Source organism: Maylandia zebra, linkage group LG1 (assembly GCF_041146795.1).
Source record: "Maylandia zebra isolate NMK-2024a linkage group LG1, Mzebra_GT3a, whole genome shotgun sequence".
Taxonomy (NCBI): domain Eukaryota; kingdom Metazoa; phylum Chordata; class Actinopteri; order Cichliformes; family Cichlidae; genus Maylandia; species Maylandia zebra.
The window spans coordinates 27,365,197-27,387,502 of NC_135167.1; the positions used below are offsets into that span (position 1 = coordinate 27,365,197).

Consider the following 22,306-nt stretch of genomic DNA (forward strand, 5'->3'; position numbering starts at 1 on the left):
AATCTGTTTTAATTGACTGGAAGTCCCAACCATCACTTTAATGATTGTCAGCAGAAGCAGCTTAAGATTCACTTTCTCAGAGTGGAGTTAACTTTAAGAGCAAACTTGTTCAGGAAAGAAAAATAAGCATTCGATCATGTTGCCTGTCTCTGTGTTGTCCCTGAGATGCACCAGCGATCTGTCCAGGGATTGGCACCAGCTTTTCTGCAACATTTTTACATTATTAGGACAGTTTTGCCAGGGGGCTGGCCAGGGCCCCCCGGCCCCCCGTTGGTAGCGTCTCTGTTTAAAGCAGTGAAATGTACAAATTAAGAAGTGGCATCTTTTTACTTTTTAAGTGTTAAATTAATAGTGAACGTTGTACTTACGGTTTTGAATGGAGGAATTTTACTTGCATTAGACGTTCACAATCTGGTACTGTGTTTTTTCTAATGTACCGGCAGACACGGGTAAAAATGAACTGATATTTAGTTACATTATATATTTCCATCATAACTGTCACAGGGGAAGAGATTTTTTTTTCCAACAGCTTACATGTGATCTGTGATACACTGTAAATCTGACTGTTGGGATTTATATTTGAAGCTTTTCAGGTTTTCATGCTAATTTTTTAATCCTTATTATTGGTGTTTTTAAGGAAGTTTAAACGCAGTGAAAGAAAAAAAGGGATGTTATATGAGTAATATTATATAGTAATACTATGTGATAATATTTTAGTCTCTATCAGTTTTGAAAAGGGGAAGTGTGTGACTTATCAAAGCACTGTATTTGTTGCTATTGAAAAGATATTTTACAGTTAAATCATAACCTTCTTCTTCCACATGCTTCACAAGTTCTGCTTTCAAACAAAAATGTTCTAATCTTCTCTTACTTCCTTTTTTGACAGCAGTTCCCCATCCACGACAGTGTCAGTGTTTTCTCACTCACAGTTCCCCTTTTTGTTCTATAATAAGTTGAAGCACAGACACACTGGAAGACTTATAAACTGCCACTTTCACCGGAGTCTGTTTCAGTCAGTGGTATAACGCTATCTAGAGCGGACATTGGTGCCACCATGGACATGAAGGTAGGTGACAACGCTTAACTGTCCCCTAACAATAAGTACAACATGTAGTGAGATACACTTAAAAGATAATCCTGGCATGATTGTCTTTGTTGAGAAAAGTTAAAGTTTGTGTTCTTTTTGTACATTTTAGGATTCTCTGGTTAAGGGCGGTGTGCTGATTGCACACAAGATCCATGAGGGAAAGCATCAATATGTAGTGGAGAATGTGGTGAAGTACAAAATGGAGAATGAAGGAAAACTTTATGTCAGGTATAATTTGCTCTCTGTTTAGCGGATTCTTTCTCTTCAACTATTTTCCAGGTACTGCTATGAAAGAAGCTAAGACAGTTTTACTGTAGAGCCTCAAAAGTTGTAGTCATATAACGTTGCACAGACATCCAACTTCATGTTATGGATTTTTAAAATTTTTTTTTTTAGCAAGACCATGTTTTTGGTAAAAACATATAACTCTCTTAGTTTTTATTTATATTTACATTGAGGTTTTCTCTCCAGTTTACATGTTGAGCCTTCTATTTTTCACCCTCATTAAACATGAAGCAGTGATGAAAGATGTTTATTTATTGCAATAATTAATTCTTAAGGAATAAACTGAAATAAACTTGGTATAAAATGAACATATACCAGTCAAGTACATTGACATTCGACCAGATCCCATTAAATGGAACATTTTACATCGTAAAATGTAACAAAATTACAAAATTTAAATGTGATAAAATTACTTAAAGTCAGCATTTTGTGCAGAATTTCTTTTTCTTTTCTTTCTTTCTTTGAGCATGAGTTCAGTTTGGAGTATCTCAGTTTGTTGCATACCTAATTATGTAATCCTGTTTTTTCTCTTATTTTCACTGTTTTCAAATTCTACCACTTAATCGTTTCAACATGATGCCAGAAAAGTTTGAAACTGTGAAATATTATAGGTGAATTGAGCAAATGAACTAAGATGTATTATATAATTCTGTTGCCTTATTTTGTAATTTTATTCCAACTTTGGGTGGATTTTTTTTGTGTTCATCTCTAGCTCAGTGTACTCACGAGACCTTCTGTAGTGGAAAAAATAACCCCTTTAAAGAGTAAAACTAGTAAATTATTATTTATGAACACACTCTAACTCCTTTTATTACATCTGCCAAACACAAAACGGCTCAGTAAAGCACATTGTACATTTATTTTATTTATTTACTGTTTATTTTTATCAGAAAAGGAGACAAGCTTCTGCAGATAAATGGCATGGACCTGAATGATCTTACACCTGAGGAGCTGGCAAAGATGATAGCTGAGGGGAGTCCAATGCTGGTGAGTTGACGACTTCTAGTTTAGAGATATTATTTCAGATACAGTCTTAGAAGATTAAAAATAAAATAAAAATAAAATAAACAATTCATTGTGTTTCACTTTATATATGTAAACATTATGAAATTGTGTAATGTGATTCAAATTTCTGTGCTTATGTTCTTCATAATCTTGGTAAATGCTACCTGCGAACATCTTTTTTCTGTGTTTATTTTGGTTTTGGGGGGTATTTTATATTATCCTGTTTCTCTTCGTTCTCTTCAGACAGTGTGCAAACCAGCCAAGGAAGAGGACCACACTGAGCAGACATCCCTGACTGAAGACACTTTACAACCAGTCTCTAAAGAGCCCACACTCATCAGCTTTAGCTGGGAGATGACAAGGGAGGATGACCTGGAGGGAACTGTAGTGGAGCCGCAGGAAAAAGAAAAGGAGACGGGGAATATTGAAGAGGATCTTTGCCAAGCGAAAACTGAGGAGAATGAGATGTTTGTTGTTGAGATGACAAAAACTAGCATCTCTCTGGTGAGAGGCAGGGGCTGTGATAAGACAGGATGTTCATTTAATGACATCATCATGGTGGCAGAATCCAGCACGGTGACGCTCGGTGAGTAAAAGCAGTTTTACTCTCCTGCCTTTTCTCCCAGCTTTTCTTCTTTTCCCATAATTAACTTTGCTAACAGCAATATTTACAGTATTTAATGCATTAAAGTGTTTGAATGTTGTGAGGCAACTGGGTATTTCTTTTGCTTCTGTATATTTGTGGTTATCTAAAGAGGAAGCTACTGAGAATGGTCGCATGTTTACACCCATGAACCAAAATGTGTTCTGGCAGCTGTTATGACCTTGACTAGGCAGTTTTTCTGCAGACCCCTATAGATAACTTATGTGTTGTACAACTGCCTTCAACTGGCAAAATTAAATCTCATAAAGGAAAAATGAAACCTGTGAAAGTCGAGATCGATGTAAAGAACACAAGACCACTGCTGTGAAATCACAGTTTGAAAACGGTCAGTGCAGTCACCTTTGTTTTTAAAAAGGGATATGACTTATAAACAGGGGCCCTTGTTCCCATTCTTACTTTCAGTTCCGAGAGGAGGCGGCAGTTTCCGGCAGGAAAAGTTGTCGAATGTTTTAATTGAAAATCTGGCCACTCGCCAATACCTCCGAGGTATCTGTTCTGAGAAGATCGTCTATGCTTCTCCAAATCCAGGTTTGTCTTTCAGAGCAGGACACATCAACGTGGCACTCGTGGTTTTCAGATGAGTTTTTACTGAAGCTGTCATCATTCACATTTACTCCAGTGTTAGGTAGAGTAAGAAAATACTCTGTTCTGATAGAGAAACTGCTCTCATTATTTTGGTTTCCTTTTGTGCTCAGAGAAAATTACTATCTACTACTACAAGTCAAGCGGTTTCAGAAGGGGTTCCAGTGGGATGCCAGTGGTGCTAAACCTCACCGATTCCAACTGCTTCCTCATGTGCTGCAAGCAAGCGGACAGGGTGTTCCTTAAAGTGGAGGTAATAAGTGTACGCTATTGATTTTGACTGAATCATGGCAGTGAAAAAAAAGGCTTGATAAACATTTGTTTCTCTGGACTCAGCCATCATTGTTCAGGGGATGAAAGCATTGCATGCCTGTTTCTGTCCTTTGTTCTATGTAGATACACTTCTCACTTTAAAAGATTTGCTTAGACAGAGTTATGTTACAAAAAGTATATAATAGCAGAATAATTAGCATCTCAAATTAGTAGTAATATCAAAATTTTAAATACACACAGATTAGGCATAACATTACGACCACCTGCCTAATATTGTGTTGGTCCCAAAATTAGCCTTCCCCACTGAGGCATGGACTGTGGTATCAGGCACCAAGATGTTAGCAACAGATCCCTTTAGTTATGAGGTGAGACCTTCATGGGTCAGACTTTTTGTCCAGCACATCCTAAAGATGCTCAATTGGATTTAGATCTGGGGCAATTTGGAGACCAAGTCAATACCTCAAACTGAAGATATGCTCCTCAAACCATTCCTGATACACTTTTGCTTTGTGGAAGAGCATTTTAGCCTGTTGAAAGAGGCCACAGTCTTCAGAAAGTACCATTTCTATTAAAGGGTGTACATGGTCTGCAACAAAACTTAGGTATGTGGTACTTGTCAAAAATTACATCCACATGAATGGCAGGACCCAATGTTTCCCAGAAGAATATATATAAAAGCATCACACTGCCTCACTGGCGTGCCTTCTTCCCATAGAACATCCTGGTGCCAGGTGTTTCCAGGTACGTAATGTAAAACAAAACCAGACCATCATCTGTAGCTGCTCCACAGTCTAATTCTGATGCTCACATGCCCATTGCTGGTGTTTTCAGTGGTGAACAGCAGGGGCTGTGGCTATGCAGTCCCTTACACAACAAACTGCGATGCACTCTGCATTCTCACGCCTTTCTAGTTCTTTCACTTTGTTTAGGACCAGCATCGACTTTTTCAGCAGTCTGATGCATGTAGGGTCAGCTTTCGCTCCCTACGTTCATCAGTGAGCCTTGGCTGCCCATGAGCCTGTCACTGGGTCACTGGTGTTCCTTCTTTAGACCATGTTTGATACTGACCACTGCAGCCCAGGAACACAAGAGCTGCAGTTGTGGAGCTGTGCTGACCCACTCATCTAGCCATCACAATTTGGCCCTTGTCACACTCACTGAAATACTTACTGTTTCCCGTTTTTCCCGCTTTTAACCCATCAACTTTGAGGACAAAATGTTCACTTGCTGGTGAATATATCCCACCCACTAACAGGTGCCACAATGAAGAGATCATCTTCATCAGAATTGAAATCATTTGCAAAATGAAATAATTAGGAGATTGAGTTAGAGTTAAGTATTAGTCAAAGGAGCTTGCAAAGAAAAGCGTCTGGACTTCTTTAAGTTACTTGAAGACCTCTCATCCGAGAAGCTTCTTCAGTTCTAGATAGTTAGAACTGAAGAAGCTTCTCGGATGAGAGGTGAAACGTCTTGTTGTCTCAGTTCGTTGTCTCAGTTCGACAATCGTTGTTGTCTCAGTTGTACTTCATTTCATTGTGACTTGAAGATGTTTATAAGGAAATTGCCATTTTCAAGCAAACTAATCCACGCTTTCATCCCTTTAGACATGTGAGAAGCAGAGGCTGAAGCAGATCTCCAAGAGCGATGAGAGTACCCTCTCCTTTGTGTTTTACATGAAGGGTGACTCAGCGAGACGACGGAGATTTGAGTCAGCATTGTATAGCGGTTGGTTCATCAACGTTTGCAACACAGACACAGTGGGCGTGGCAACCCTGGATGGACATACAGTGGATCAGTCCTTCCTCTTCATCATTCAAAAGTGACGGAGAGTCATTTTCCTCTGCATTTTCAGGACTCAGAAAAGTCAGTTACATTTTTAAAAAAAATTCTTGTAAATATTTCGTGTGACCTGGTTCAACAACACAAACCAACATCCATGTTTCAAATTCTGCTGCTGCAGAAATCCATAGTTCTCTAACTCTTTAAGGCTATGCCTTTACACAGCTGTCATTCCACATGTCCCTACCTGAGAGATGACGTGGAAAATGATCTCAGACACCAACTGTAGTGTTACGCTTTCATTTTTTACTTGCCTCAGTGACCTTACCCCAAGTGATGAATGGGTCATCCTTCTTGTACCCAGGCTCTGCTTCCTCTACAGAAGGTAAGTCTGTGGGATTGAGGAGATCCTCAAAGTATTCCTTCCGCCATCTGACTTACATCCTCAGTTGAAACTGGCAGCACCCGTACCACAAACCGCAAGTTTCTGAGTTGCCTGAAGATTTGCTAGAATCACTTTGAGGCTGACTGAAAGTCTTAATGCATGCTCTCACCAAACACATTCAAGTTTTTGCTTCAGAGCCACACTTCTTTTTTGAATTCATATTGTATAATCTATATGTTTGATACAACAATACTGTTTCCAATATATTATAAGACATTGTAAGGAAAAATGACACATTACATGAACGATAAATAATGGCCCAATGCATTAACACAACCAAACATATTTAGAATTCTTTTTTAATAACACATCTCAGACGTCCTGGAAATCACACCTTTAGGCTTTGATTGTATAATATCAACTCATGCAAATGTACTACTCTCCTTTTCGCTTAATGGTCACTCACTGCTTGCGAAAGAAATGTCTTCTTTTTTTGTACACATGCGCAGCTGACAAGTAAAAAAAAGTTCCATTGGTAAACTGTGTAGCAGAATTTTTTTAATGCAACATTCATGTTTTTATTTGATCATTTTTCTTTAGCATCTAGGTGTATAATGACAAGATTTGATACTTTAGGAAATCTCTCAGGTTTGATATGAAAACACAGTAAACTAGACTAAAACGAAATGTGTGCTGTGATTGAAGTGTGCATTTTGACACGTAGGTGGCATCATCATAAATGTGACTTGAATTTGCCTAACTTTTTCAATTATGAACTTTATTTTTAAAATGATACTTTAAACCGGTTATTATTATTATTATTATTATTATTATTATTATTATTATTTTATTACCAAAACAGTTAAATATACATAATTGCACAGGTAAGTAAAAAGGGTTTCAAAAAGGGAGGTAAGGCAGTGTGTTAAACTTGTTACTTATTGTATCACAAAATACTGTATAATAACACTTTAATGACACTCACATGGAAGTATACTATGTAAATGTCAATTAAGGATACTGTTCATTAACAGGGTTATTCACTGTTGCCAATTAACAACCTTCAGCATAATGCTTCACATTTAGCACTGTTAATGTTCTGTTATTGTTGATTGGAGGCCATGCAGCACTGATGAAAGAAGAAGAGAACTTTTAAAGCTTTACTTTCCCATTTCTGGGAAGGCTATGAGATCACTGGACACAAGTACTGATCTTCCCTCTGATCTACTACGACAGCGGTAGACTCAGAATCCAGTTTGCTCATTGTCACTGTCATCATAGGCTTTGTTGTTTTGTCCATCAGTGGATGACTCATAGGGGTTCTCCACACCAGGTTTTTTCCTATAAACACAGAAAACAATATTCCTTAACATTATGCACATAATTAATTTAATTGGAATATTTTTATTTTACTCATTTAGTCACCAAGTCTATGTGAAGTCAAGATATCATTTGTGGAAACGGGCAGACTAAAGCTCTGATGGTAAAAACATACAACTGCATAGACAGACTTGTAATATCTACATATAATTAAAACACACATACACAACTCATCCTGTTAAACCTGCAGCTCGAAGTCTTCTCTTCACAGTTGAAACTGAGACTTGCAGAACAGCTTTAAATTTTAACCCATTTTATGTTCCCTGAAAAAGGCCTTTTTGTATAATTCTGAAATGTACATTATTTTTCAGTTATCAAGCTATTCATTGGACTTGAATGACTTGAATTGCAGTAAATAACTGGAAAAATTGAGCAGTTCTAAAACTTTTAACCGGTAGTGTATATTTGGGTCTACTCACTTCCTGCGCTCCTTGACACCAGAGACGACAAGGTAGACGCCGGCTACCACCACAATGCCCATAACCACACCAAATACCACCAGCCACACCTGCACAGGTTGCTCAGTGGGTGAGGCCAGTGTTGGTAGGATACCGGCAAACTCCAGAGTATTATCACCTAACTTGAAGGCGTCGTTGATCCGGCCTCGAGCTAACCTGGAATAGATTTTAAATGACTTTACTATTGCTTTACAACTCATAAACAGGCACAGGCGACATGACTGCCAGGTTGGTTATTTCAGGTGTAGCAGGAGGCAGTTAAATTACAACTCTTATAATAAAAAATAAAAAAAAAAATATGTTATAAATTTATGCTGTTGTTATAGCTGTGCCAAGACATTTTTAAAAATATTTTAAAGAGTTTACAATTCATTTCATAAGAAAAAGGTTTGAGCCATAGTATGGATGAAAAGTCAGATGATCACCAAAGACACCCGCGACTAATCCTGTAAAGACCATGGATGTGTGAATAAATGAGCAATTTGATGGCAATTTGTGCCATGTTACTGAAGTTCAACATTTCCATCCAGCTAAAAACTGCAACTAAAAAGATTTTAAATAAATGAATTAGCTTGGCTACTGCAGCTACCTTAGGATGCTGAGCTCAGTGCTTTTGGATATTCTGTATTTAGCCACTCACGCACTTGATCCTCACCTGATGGCTTCCTTCAGCTCATTCTTTGGGATGAATTCAGTGGGTGTATTTGGGTTTTTGGCGACAACGTAGAAAGAGATTCTGGGAGTCTCCTTATAGGTGATGACATTAGTTGTTCTGCATGTGCAAACAGAGAAAACTCAAACCAAACAATTTTTTTGTTTTGCTTAAAGCACAAAATATCGACCTCATACTGACGTGAAAGGAAGAGTCTTGTTCTTCTGGCTGTAGTACTGCCTCAAGGCATAAGCAATGTTGGCCTGGAACAGGTAAAGCTCATTGGCATTCCAGGGGTACTGAAACACATAAAAAAAGCAAAACAATGGGCATGACGTTAAACAGACAGTATTTAACTTCATAAGTGCAGAATTCCTGCAAGATTTCTAGCTCAATGACAATTTTTAGTACTCACAGCATCATCGCCCATTGCAGAATTTAAACTTAGTCTCACTTTAATTGAATATTCTGGATCTGTAATGGGAACAACAATCAGTTAAAGACATTTTAAAGATGTATACCTGTATGATAAATGTGCTCCAGCATATTACATTAACTAGCTTAAAGTCTAGAAATAAGGAAGAACAGATAGCTGTAGGGGTGAGGACCCAAAAGCTGACTTTTGATTTTAAGATTTTAAGAATCGATGAAAGCTTAAAGGCTAACAGGACCAGGAAAAGTGTGAGAAGTTAGGTGATAAATTAAGGACATATGGTTGGGAACAGAAGACTGTGACACTAATTAAAATGTTGTCTTATTTGAGTATAAAAAGCTAATTGTAAAAAAAAAACCCGGCATTTTGAAAGCTGTATTATGCTGGACGATGACAACTAGATTCAAGTAAATTACTGTCAGTTCTAAAGTTTGTGTACAAATAATTCAATGCACTTTACACGTGCAAGTACAGACTACAGAGAGTTTCCTTCCCACATCCAGTCTTTTACCAAGTAGTGGCATCAGGAAGAGCGGTATCAATCTCAAGAAACACTAAATACTATTACTCCAGATAGATGATTTTAGTGCTAATAACTTTCATTTTGGGTATCTTTTGTACTTACATGGATCTTCACTCCAGCCTACCACCCTGTTGCGTTTCTTGTTATCTGCCTGCAACCACTCATAAAGTTTATGGAAATAGTCCAGCAGAGGTTGGGCATCCATCTTTGTGTCACCAGATATTGCTTGCAAAGCCCTGGTCCAAGACTTAGACCTTCCAAGTTCTAACATATTCCTAGAAGAAAACAATGAGGATGATGATGATGATAAATTATTCCACCACTTTTAGATGTGAAGAACAAAAAAGTAATACAATGTGCTAGAGCAAAATTGAAATCCTGAAGAAATGAAGAATGAAGAATGAAGAAAGGGAAGTTGTATGCACCTTAGCTTGGTTCCTGCTTCGATAGAATTAGTGATGTCACATGCAGACAGGTCGCCTGTGTGACCGGCCGCATCACAGAGCGCTTTTTGGAACTGAAACTGGTAGATGGTTCGTGTGAAGTACCTGGATCGAAAGCAGTAACAAATGGACACACACACACACACACACACACACACACACACACACACACACACACACACACACACACACGCACACACACACACACACACACACACAGGTTCAGTTTAAAGTGAACTGGGAACTGCACCAAATGGTCATAACTGCTATAATTTAAGAATTAAGCCAATCCACAATCTGCAGTGTTACTGACACAAAATGCAGCTTTAGATTGGGATTGTTACCTGATGAATGAATAGTCTCCAGACACATGGAACAGAGCGGGTGGGTCACAGTAAGTCTCATCTCTTGGCACTGGCTCCATCACCCCAACCATCTCTCTCCTATTAAAACAACACAGAATCAATAATACAAGCTGTCAGGCCTGCAGTGAAGCAGCTGCTAAACTGCACAAAATGAAGACCTTCTTTTATTTCTCTAGTTTTCAAGTCACTTCCCTACAGTTATGCCTGCTTTGTAATAACATTTCTGTTGTGTTTTTGTTGTAATTTTGCCCAGCTGCCAGCAGAACCAATCCACAATGGATTTTAACTTGAACAATTAAGATGTGGTTGAAGTGCTGACTTTAATTCGAAGGATTAACTACGGTTTTGCATTTACAGTTTAGGAGTTAGAGACAAAGGCAGAGGCAAACTTTTACATTTAAGGACTGTTATTAAAACTTGGATTAAAAACTCCTTTGTTCTTGGTGGCTGCTTGAAGTCTAAAACCCATGGAAATCAAAAACCGTGTCTTCACTTAAAATGTTCTCACAGGTCTTTATTGCATCAATATTCAGTTGCTGCATTGCATTTAATAACTACAAAGAAGGCTCTGTTGTGTTGAGATTAGGTGACTGGTTTGCACCTTGTTGTAAACTCTTTGCATTTCCAGTAAAGAAGGCACATCTACGTTATAGACTTCCATAATGGTACAATGACCTTCTTGAGAGTGTTGTGATGTTGTGGAGGAAACATTTTTGCCATGATCTCCTTTAGTTGTCTTCTGTGCTCTTTTAAGCCTTTTGGTGTTATCGAGCTGGCCTGTGCATTAATTCTTTTTAATAACTTTGATTTGGTCACTCCTATTCTTTTTAACAGGTTTATGTTGGTTTATTCAGCATAATTTGGCCTACTTTACTTTAAGTCTTTGAACATCAAATTGAGATTCTAGTGAAAAGCAGACAAATTTAAATTCAACACTTCAAATGAACTCTAAATCTTTGGATTCATTTTTCATGAAATTGAATTCTTTCTTTTTTTTTAAAAATGGCTGTAATTCCTAAGTTTGCATGAACAGTTTGCATTAAGTGCAAGAAATTCTGCACCTCATTTGCATATTGTTTGATTTTAAAATCTCTATAGGGATTTTAAAATCAGATGCAAAAAAAATAGTTTAAAAAAAGTATGAACCTAACTGTAATCTGATGACATTGAAGTAAACTTTATACTAAATATTGCATAACTCTGCTCACTTCATCTGCCACCAGCGTTGCATCCATTCATCCTTGGTGATGTTCCCTGCAAACACCTGCCACCTCCATTCCTCCAGCATGTAGGTGAAAGGCAGGGTGGCCACAATAGTGAGTGCCTGTTTCAGCAGAAAGTTGATCTCTGTGTCTGTAAAGCATTAAACACAAAGACAGTTTATGATTCAGAGTGAGAACGTAATTACATTTTACAAATGCTTTATTTTTATGTTTATGGCCTCTTTATCAGAGACTGTAAATCGATGACAGTTTGAATACCAGTTAGCATAAGGCTGCAGGTCATCTTATCCTGATATCGCATGTAGTGCTTAAGTTATCTTAACCCTACATTTAATAATCCAGACACATTGCAAAATTAAATCTGCAATAAATTATTATTTTTTTTGCTACGCAGAGGCAATAAAAACAAGGTCAACGTGTTCATAATATCTAAGTTCATGTTGACAACTTGGTTACTGGCCAACAGCTTATTATGCAACAAGGGGCAAGCATCAGGACAGAAAAATCAAGCCAGTGCCCAAATGCCAGAAACGGCAGTTCCTCAGGTTGTCCTTTGAGGTTGTCTGTAGAAGTGAGACACCAGCAATTGCGACTACCTGAGTTCTAATGTTGGGTATATATTGAATGCTCCTGTAAAATTGAGGGGACAGAAAACTAAAACAATGAGCTGAAAGAAGTTAAAATGCTGCATACAAAAACTGCAGAGTTAGGTGATTGCTCTCTGTAGCTTACTCGTTCACCTGTTTCTTGTTATTATAAATCTATTGGTTAAAGCAGCTTTAATGTTTTGAAGCACCAGTGCTGCCCGCAACGGCTGTACCTTGATCATAAACAAAGTCAGCAGGCAGGAGATTCAGGCTCTGTAGGTGTTTGGGTGTTGCAGCAGAGAGGGACATGATTTCTCCAACAGCCTCGTGGAAACCCTCATTGGCTCCGTCCCTCAGAAGGTAGGACAGGTTGCGGTAAGCCATCTGGTACTGGTTGTGTCCCATTTCATGGTGTGCTGTGAGGTAGTTGTCCATGTTAACCTGGGTGCACATCTTGATCCTGAAGATATCACGGGAGAAATGCTGATATCAGCAATTACATTGTGTGACAGAGACACTTCATACTACTGTGATCAGCGACCAGTAAGAGAGCAATAGTGAACTAAGTGAACTCCAATCACTAAAAGCAGAATAACTAATTAAAAAGAGGTAGAGGACTTCAGTTTTACACGCAAATTCTTTTCCTGTAATTTTAAACCAAACTGACACACGAGTAACTATAAAATTATTTTGCTTATTTTGCATTTTGAGAAACGTTATTCTAGGCAGCGTTGGGGAAATTATATGAATATTTTACAACCTAGACTTTGGTTATCTTTATCAGCAGAAAAGGATGATTCAGCGATTAAATAGCATCACAACATCAGTGTTCCAATAGGTTTATTTTTATGGCTATCATAATTCCCAGCTGCCAACTTGCTTTAACAAAAGTCGAACCTAGATAAATAGACAGATGGATAGATAAAGCAAAGGTTCTGAGCCACCTCTTGTTCTTCATGTCTTGCTAAGTTTTGCTAAGACAATGAGCATCAAATAACTGAAGTATGCAGGCTTGGAAATACAGTATAAATGGCAAACACAGAGTTTGTACAATTCGAAGGAGCTTGAAAGTCGACATCTTGTATATACACCTTTTTTCCTCTTGCCTAGGACAGCTTGAACTCTCTTAACAAGCTTTCTGTCATTTCTGTCAAGGACCCTTTGCCGCCTTTCTTTCTGGCACTGTTAGCAACTTAGGTGTTCTCTTTGCCAGCTCCTTTAAGTTTGACAAGCAAGTATCCACTATAGTTAAATCTAGTTTCTACCAATTGCGTCAAATCTCCAAGGCCAAGCACTACATACCACACAAGGACCTTGAGAAACAAATCCATGCTTTTGTGACCTCTAGATTAGACTACTGTAATTCCCTTTACTTTGGTCTCCACTCCACCCTTCTTCATAGCCTTCTGACAAGGTTTGCCTCTATCACTCCAGTCTTTGCTGACCTGCACTGGCTCCCTGTCAAATACCGAATTGAGTTTAAAATTCTGTTGCTTACCTTTAAAATCATAAACAATACTGCACCGTGCTACTTCACTGAACTCCTTCGTCCATATACCCCTAGGAGAGCCCTAAGATCATCAGGACAATTACTCTTAGTGCAGCCTAGATCCCGGCTAAAGACCAGAGGTGACCGTGCTTTTGCCCTGGCAGCCCCGAGCCTCTGGAACAATCTTCCTGCTGCTATTTGCGCTTCTAAAATCTCAGATTTAAATCTTGGCATTTAAATCTCAGTTAAAAACGTACTTGTTTGACCGAGCATTTTCAGTTAGCTGGTGCACTTCCCCTATATTTTACCCTTATGTTACTTATCTTCCTACTAATGTCCCACTGCATAAATACCCCCACCTTATATTTATGAATACCCTGTAATTTTATCTTCTAAACCATGCTCTAATGTTTTACTTCTTACTCTGTCTGTACCTTTGGGGTTTTTTGTACTCTGTTATAGCCTTTCATAGCTATAACTGTTATAGCCTATCTTTCATCTTATGTTTTAACCTTGTTGTGAAGCACTTTGGTGTACCTTTGGTTTTAAATGTGCTATATAAATAAAGTTGTATTGCATTGTATTTCTTTGTGAAGTCTTCAGGAATAGTTCTCCAGGCATCTTGGAGGACATTCAAAGCTCTTCTTTGGATGTTGGCTGTTTTTTGTTCTGTTCTCTAAGGTGATCTCACACTGCTTCAATAATGTTAAGGTCCGGGCTCTGGGGAGACCAACCCATCACTGATAGTGTTCCATTGCATGCTTTTCAATCAATAAAGATTGATCCGGTACACTTTTACTTTATCCGAAGTGTGTTTGGGATCATTGTTGTTGCCAACCAGACAAATACCACATCCCACTGTGGATCAAAATCAGAGTCTCACTGTATCTCTCTACCGATCTCCTCTTTATATTTTGACACTGATTTGAACCAGAAAATTCACATATGGATTCATCGCTGCGTGAGATCTGCTAACACTGAGTTTCAATTTTACAAGGTGCCTTAAGAAATGTAAGTTTTGTTCTTTGCTAAGTTGTTAGTTGTCTGTAGATACAAAACTGGTTAACTCATAAAGAAATGACAGGTGTCTTAAGACTGTTGCACAGTAGTGTAGCTGTGTATACTCTACCTAAAGTCCTTTCTGTTTCCCATGTCCCAGGCTGTGGGGTGACAGACCACATTGCGTCCATCATCGGGATGTACAAACATAGAGTCAGTCCAGAAGTTGTCAAACATCTTGTAAAGGCCCACAGACATGAAGAACTTCTCAGCTTCTTGGAAAAGCTGAAGCTCGGTCCAACCCTGAAATTTAAGATGACAGGTAGGGAATTTCTGAGTATACATATTTATTTTCCATCCATCCACTCTATCTACCATAGGACAAGACACAGGGTACACCCTGGACAGATAACCCCAAGTCACAGGGCTGTCTTTTTTTTTAATATAAATAAAAGGTTCTGCAATACCTTGTCCACCATAGACTGACTGACATCGATATCTGGTTTGTCAGGATAGGGCACTGTTAGAGAATAAAGGTTGGTCCAGAATCTTCCCCACATGTCACCTGAACAACCAACAAATAAGAAAATTATTTTTTCATAAATTTTCTCCTTCTACAGCAGACTGTAGCTTTTTATATGTGCACAATGCATGTGGGTGGATCAGTTATCTCCAGCTAAAAGCCACATGTACAATATAATACGTGTGTTGGCATTATTTTTCTGTAGCACAGAGAGGTAGTGATAATACATGAACAGCAGAGGGAGACACACTTTCAGTTCTGAAATTATGAGACCTTGCATGAACTATCTGCTCTGTCAACAACATTTTTGTTGTTACAGTTTACAGATTACAGTTATATGTTGTCAATTACTCTTTTCTTGTCGTCAGGTATCCCACAAGCCCCATGAACAAAGACTCTACACTTAAACCAAGGATCAAATAAGAAAATATTACAGAAAGTGCAGACATGAGGGAGCAATGATAATAGGGGGAATCAAATGTAATACCCCGCCCCCACACACACACTCAAACGTTTTCTTTAAAAGTTATTTGTAGCCTGATAATCAGAGAGGACAGGAAGTGAAGATCTTAATTTTCTGTATATGACGAAACAGATTTGAATCTTGACTCTTTCATGATAATGATAAGCTCCTGATGCCGCTCTCAAATTTGTTTCGCAACTGTGCTGAATTTATGCCAAAAACACCAACTCTGTAAAATTAAAGCATATAAAAAATGTAATTATGAGAGTAGTAGGTGGATATTTAATGTCAGTGTCTTTGGTTTCATTATTAGCTTTGAAACCAGAAACAAAACATACCCAGCAAGTGGGCTGGGAGAAATCCATCTGAATCAATATGCCCTGGATAGACCTCCATAAGCTTGGCTCTCACATAGGCATGCAGCTCCTTGTATAAAGGCAGGATCTGTGGGGGGGGGAAAAAACCCCAGTGTATTATTCTTGTTACAATTATTATAAATAATTTATGTTAATTACGTCACACAGTCAATAACCAACTGCACATTCTAACTGTCTTTAACACAGAGGCACTGAAGCGTGAAGCATGCGTCACACAGACATGGACGTACCTGTTTGTATATTACACGGACATCTTCCATTAACTCATCGCCTGTGTAATGGTACATGATGTCGTCCTCAAGAGTCTCATAGTTGTATCTCCAGTAAGCGCCATAGTCTTCAAAACCTGCACACAATAAGCGTTTGTGTCAGAGATCGAGAAAAAACACCAAATTAATTGCTTTTTTACATTTTTTGGTGTTTTTAGCATTGATGGTAATCACACTTATAAAGCATAATGTAAGATATGACACTACTAGTGTTACATGAGCGAGATGCTGCCAAAGCAAAATTAGACCTCAGTGGGGGAGGAGTGGTCATGATCGCTGAACACTATCAGCTCTTGTCTCACTATCTTCACTGAGAATCAGTTTATATCTCTACAGGTCCCTGATAAAGTTAGAGTCTGCATCAGGACACACCGCAATGAAGCTTGTCTGTTATTCATTATTTTTTCATATTAGTTCCTCACCATTTAGCTTGGCAGCTTCATTCTTCAGATCCACGTAGTCTTCGTAGAGAGGTCTCATCCTCTTTCCTACTTCTTTCCTCCAGCCCTCCCACACATGGAGACGTTCGTCATAGTTTCGACTAGTGGCCATTATTTCGTCCAGTCCTGTAAACAAGTAAAGACACAGAGCGGTGTCAGGGCAGGCTCACACTGAAGTGAGAAAACAGAAAAATGCCCATATTCTCCCCCCAAAAAACTAAACTAAACAAAAAGAAAAAAAAGTAAAGTTGGGTTTGTTCCTGTATCCATTCTGACACTGATCAAGAACAGGTGTGCGCCTTGGGCAAGTATAGGCAGTCCATTACAGGCTTAAAAAAGACAGACAACCATCCACACTCACATTTACCCCTACGTCAAATTTAAAATCGCAAATGCATCTAACAGGGAATTCTATTGGATCACGGGAAGAAAGTCAAGAACCCGGATAAAAGCTGTGCAGGGCAAACAGAAAGGCCCTCACCAGGCCACAACATTCAAACCCAGAGCCTTCTGACTGTGAGGAGATAGCGATGAATTAGTGCTATTTTATTATTTTATGATGATTTCATTTACTAATCACACGTGGAGCTGCCCGCTGCTGCGGTCCCTTGTGACGAAAGTAGCTTTACTGCAACAAATACAAACTTTTGTCCCAAACAGACACATTTTCATCTTCTTAGTGAATAAACTGCTCTGCCTGTCTTTGACAGCAGCAGGCAGCCACTTCACTACAACAGGTCCTAATAAGGAGAGCTTACCTGGCTCCAAAGTCAGACAGTTAAGCGGGTTGTCAAGCATACACACTGTGGCTGTGCTGTAGATTGTACTCATCTCACTCATGACTTTATTCAGCTACAGGAAGATATGAAAGAATACACAGCGATAAAATGTTTCATTTGGTGTGGAAGACTACTATATCTGTGCAGTTTGTCCAAATGAAAATTTGCCAAAGTTGAATTTAATATTTAAATAGTCTTACATGTGCAGCTTTATCTGCGGACAAAGCACCAGAGCCTTTGTCTTGTAGGGAAATGAGCTGTAATTTGATTTCCAGGTCGTTGACCTGGTCGATGGGGTATTTCTGGGACTCTTCAGACATTCTGTTGTAAAACGTGCCCCAGATCGCTCCCTGTTCTGCCTGTGGAGAATAACTTCAGGTTTTATTACTCAGTAACAAAATAACCACATTTTAAAGTAAGTGTTTTCCAAGTGCTGACCTCTTTGTCTGCGTTCTCCTGTGTGATGTTGGTGTTGTAGGCCCATGATGCCAGCGAGTACTGGTACATAAGGTCACTCGCCTCCTTGTCAAACCTGTCCAGGAACTCCCTCGCCTGGCTCTCCACGTCTGACTGAGCAGAAACAGCACAGGACACGGCCAGGAGCGTTACAAGGATCCTCGGAGACATGCTGGCTGCTTCAGCTCCACGCAGACAAACTCTCACTGAGAGGGAAGGACTCTGTTATACAGTTTCATTAACCTTCTGTGCTGCCTTGGCCTTTGGACAGTAGAGCCATAACGGAGGGTGTATCTGAGTTTTCATTTACAGATACAATGTTTCAGAGAAGCAGCAAACATCAGTGGGCCGTCTTCACAAGAGGGGAAGTCTTAGTTTTGCTTTGATAATTATCAAGATCTTTTGTAAGCTGTACAATTAGTTACATGTGCACAAAATGTGCTGTTTTGATGGGGCCACTTCCTCAAAGGTTTTATATACTTTGGCTGGAAGTGAAAGGGTTGTTGTTATGAACAAGACATCAGTCTTATCTTAATTTTGTATACTTCATTTTGTTTTACTTCATTATTTATTATTACTTCACTTTATTACTTCTCCTTTTTGGCTTTTTTCTTGTGTCTTTAATAAGTTTATTAAGTTCATGTTGTTTATTTTACTTCCCATTTGGAAAAGAAATAGAAAAAACTTATAAAAGACTTGCATCAGCTTTAGCTTGCTTCATATATAAATCATATAAGGCTTATATGAATTACTCATGAAAGTGGCCACTTTCTCATTACTTTCATATATTGTTGTAGGAAGTATCCAAAACATACAAGTTTCATTTATATAATTTTTCAAGGGATCTTATATCTGCTTTCACTCTTGTATGCTTTTCATACAAGTTCAACACAAGAGAGATACAAACTTTATAAGATTTATATATATCTTTTCCGTATGGGATTCTTGTTGCTTTATGTGCTCTTTTAATCTCAGAACCCCAAAATGCAATTATTTTCTGAGGTAATTTTACATGTAAAGCAGAAAAACAGAACACAGTAGCTTTAGATGAGCCTGAAACCACTTTATCAGTTGGTGACGAATTTCCGAGCACTAGATAAAATTGCAAGTCATGCGCTGTTAGGTCTTAAATACAGATAAGTAATCAGCCATAAGGACAAAGTTTATGCCATATTTATGTTTATTACTAACTCCAAAGATTATTTAATACTTTCTGGCTTTCTCTGCTACAAACCAATCAATAATTGACTAAAACATCGGTAAAATAACAAGATAAAAGCCGTCTGAATTGTTACTGCATCGACAGCAGCAAATTCGACTTTCGAAAGACTTTCTGGTTGAGACTTGGGCTATTCTGAGGAAAGCTTGATTTTGAATGTTACATTTGTTATTTACTTCTGCTATTAAAGTGGCAGTTTCCAAATAAATGTTTCTTCCTTAGCAGCAATTTGAAACACTGGTGCAACAGTGCCCTCCTATGGAAACTAGCGGCATTACAGCACTTTCAGCACTTCTTTCCGTCTCGCGGTTAAAAAATATTTAGATCCTCATGAACCCTAAAAATCGGAGGCTTTATTGGTACTTCCTCCTGTCTACACTCGGAGGGAATCTATTCTATCAACAATTTAGACATAAAAATGTTTTGTTCCGTGTAAAAAGCACAGCCAGGACGATGTGAACCGTTTGTTTCATTGTTACGCCACCAAACCTTATTTATTTATTTAGGACACGCAGTCTGTGCAAGTACAAAATGGGAATTTGGGACAATAAAGCTACAAACCAATGCTGTGCAGGATGTAAAGATTTGCAGTTCCCTTTGACAATGTTTTCACACACACACACACACACACACAAAGAAAAAAACGATATTTATGTTTAAAACCAGGAACTTTTTTTAATGACGGGGAAAAAATACTTGTGGAAACCTGTAAATTTCTGTAACTGTATCTCGGGTAGCTGCAAAACCATCATGTGGACAAACCTGCCAAAGTTCTTGAACATGCTTTTTGTGCTAGTTCTCAACATTTTAGATATCTCCAGGAAAGCATTTCTCCGTGATGACACAAAAATTCAGACCACGGACTGTGCATAGGGTTTATGTTCGGACACAGTAAAACTACCCTATTCCAGGTGATAATCAAATCATAAGAAAGACTTGTTATGGTCAGATATCATCTGATCGAGTTATCAATTTTATGACAGAGTTAAGTGACTTCAACTGATAAACTAGCTGACTGCAGATGTGTGAGTTCACTCTCACGCCAACACGTTCTCACTCCCAACTCGTCAAATGTGTGACGCATGGTCAGGCTCCCTCTGCTTCACTTATCGACGCTTACTAGTTAATAAAGTTTTCAGTAAAGTGTTTAATCGCAGCCACAGACTGACAGCAAATATCTCGATTAGCTTCAGTGCATCTGTAATAAATATGTGCAAGTTTCAGTGCTTCGTTTAAACTGTATGATACTTATACTGACCCAGGGTCAGTGTAAAATACAATCCTACCTGTGTGAACAAAGCCTGGCTCCTTAAATCCTGCATGACAAACCTCAGGATGCAGGTTATTATTACTCTTTCCCGCTGGCACACCTGTCACACCTGAGAGTCAGCTAGAAACTTACAGTGACGTGGACATCGTGCAAAGACTGCCAGACTCTGTAATACTGCAAATGATCAGTGACTCATGTTAACACTAAACTCTAAACGGTACCTCTGTGTCTCTGTGTGCTGAACATCTAGGATTGGGTCAGGCTGCATCAGCTGAAGCTGTTATTTGTATATATCAGTATTTTTTTATTCAGGTGTGGGGAAAATACGTAAGACTGCAGTGAAGCGATGCACCAGATTAATCCCTGGCCAAAGGTATCGTACTTAAATCAGACTACTGATCCAGCCACATCAGCCTTTTGTGAGGTCTGTTTAAAGTAGACTAAAAATGAACTGCAGGTTCCTGAGAGGTGGACTGTGAGCACAGAAACACATGTTCATACATACAGCTGCAGCAAACTTACATTAATTTTAAATAGATTTGTTACTCTGATGTCTGTCTCTGTGTTAGTCCTCTGACAGACTGGTGACCTGTCCAGGTGTGCTCTACCTATGACTACTGGGACAGGCTCTAGCCTCTGTAAAAGAAATTTTCTGTTATTCTCATTTAAAGTATTTAAGTGCTTATGCATATGCTTAGTTGTGACACTGTTATAGACTGTTCAGTGAAAGTTTCTAATGAACTTACTTCAGCGTCAGCAGTTTGAGAAAACAACTCCTTTTACAGGTGCTGATAAGGCCAAGGGCACAAAACAGCATGACCATTGATCTGTTAGGTTTCATAGCGAGACACGTGAAGTGTGGTAGGATCAGTTTGTAACTTCCTCCCTCTTCCTTGGAATGCATAAAGGAGTAGGAGCACAACTTCTGTGGCAGCGCTGACATGACTGAACTGTGATGTTTGATGTGTGTTGGCGCAGTAATAAATAGCTTGATCACAGCTCTTTCTGTGTTGCAGACTTTATTTTAAAAATTCCACGACACCCCCCACCCTCCCACTGTGAACATGAATTGAATATTCAGAAGACATTTGTTTAAATAGTTCTACAAATCTGAGCTGTTGGTGTGTCCTTGGATTGTGTGGTAATAATATTACAGGGAGTGCAGAATTATTAGGCAAATGAGTATTTTGTCCACATCATCCTCTTCATGCATGTTGTCTTACTCCAAGCTGTATAGGCTCGAAAGCCTACTACCAATTAAGCATATTAGGTGATGTGCATCTCTGTAATGAGAAGGGGTGTGGTCTAATGACATCAACACCCTATATCAGGTGTGCATAATTATTGGGCAACTTCCTTTCCTTTGGCAAAATGGGTCATAAGAAGGACTTGACAGGCTCAGAAAAGTCAAAAATAGTGAGATATCTTGCAGAGGGATGCAGCAGTCTCAAAATTGCAAAGCTTCTGAAGCGTGATCATCGAACAATCAAGCGTTTCATTCAAAATAGTCAACAGGGTCGCAAGAAGCGTGTGGAAAAACCAAGGCGCAAAATAACTGCCCATGAACTGAGAAAAGTCAAGCATGCAGCTGCCAAGATGCCACTTGCCACCAGTTTGGCCATATTTCAGAGCTGCAACATCACTGGAGTGCCCAAAAGCACAAGGTGTGCAATACTCAGAGACATGGCCAAGGTAAGAAAGGCTGAAAGACGACCACCACTGAACAAGACACACAAGCTAAAACGTCAAGACTGGGCCAAGAAATATCTCAAGACTGGTTTTTCTAAGGTTTTATGGACTGATGAAATGAGAGTGAGTCTTGATGGGCCAGATGGATGGGCCCGTGGCTGGATTGGTAAAGGGCAGAGAGCTCCAGTCCGACTCAGACGCCAGCAAGG

At 38.9% G+C, this 22,306-nt stretch overlaps 2 protein-coding genes across 2 annotated transcripts; one reads left to right on the forward strand and one right to left on the reverse strand.

Annotated features, from left to right (window-relative positions):
- The first annotated feature begins 932 nt into the window (after positions 1-932).
- On the forward strand, positions 933-6,600 carry il1fma (interleukin-1 family member A). Its single transcript, XM_004543424.5, has 7 exons — positions 933-1,066; positions 1,197-1,315; positions 2,263-2,359; positions 2,621-2,963; positions 3,444-3,569; positions 3,737-3,876; positions 5,501-6,600. Exons 1-7 carry the CDS (start codon positions 1,055-1,057, stop codon positions 5,717-5,719), a joined length of 1,056 nt encoding a protein of 351 aa, XP_004543481.1. The 5' UTR covers positions 933-1,054; the 3' UTR covers positions 5,720-6,600.
- Positions 6,402-18,212, reverse strand: ace2 (angiotensin I converting enzyme 2). The gene is made up of 18 exons (XM_004543425.3): positions 17,902-18,212; positions 17,664-17,822; positions 17,443-17,536; positions 16,667-16,810; positions 16,206-16,321; positions 15,937-16,042; positions 15,080-15,177; positions 14,743-14,915; positions 12,358-12,584; positions 11,523-11,667; positions 10,294-10,392; positions 9,932-10,054; positions 9,609-9,781; positions 8,966-9,024; positions 8,752-8,849; positions 8,554-8,670; positions 7,860-8,054; positions 6,402-7,401 (listed from the first exon to the last, which is right to left on the reverse strand). Exons 1-18 carry the CDS (start codon positions 18,088-18,090, stop codon positions 7,305-7,307), a joined length of 2,412 nt encoding a protein of 803 aa, XP_004543482.2. The 5' UTR covers positions 18,091-18,212; the 3' UTR covers positions 6,402-7,304.
- Positions 18,213-22,306: the final 4,094 nt, after the last annotated feature.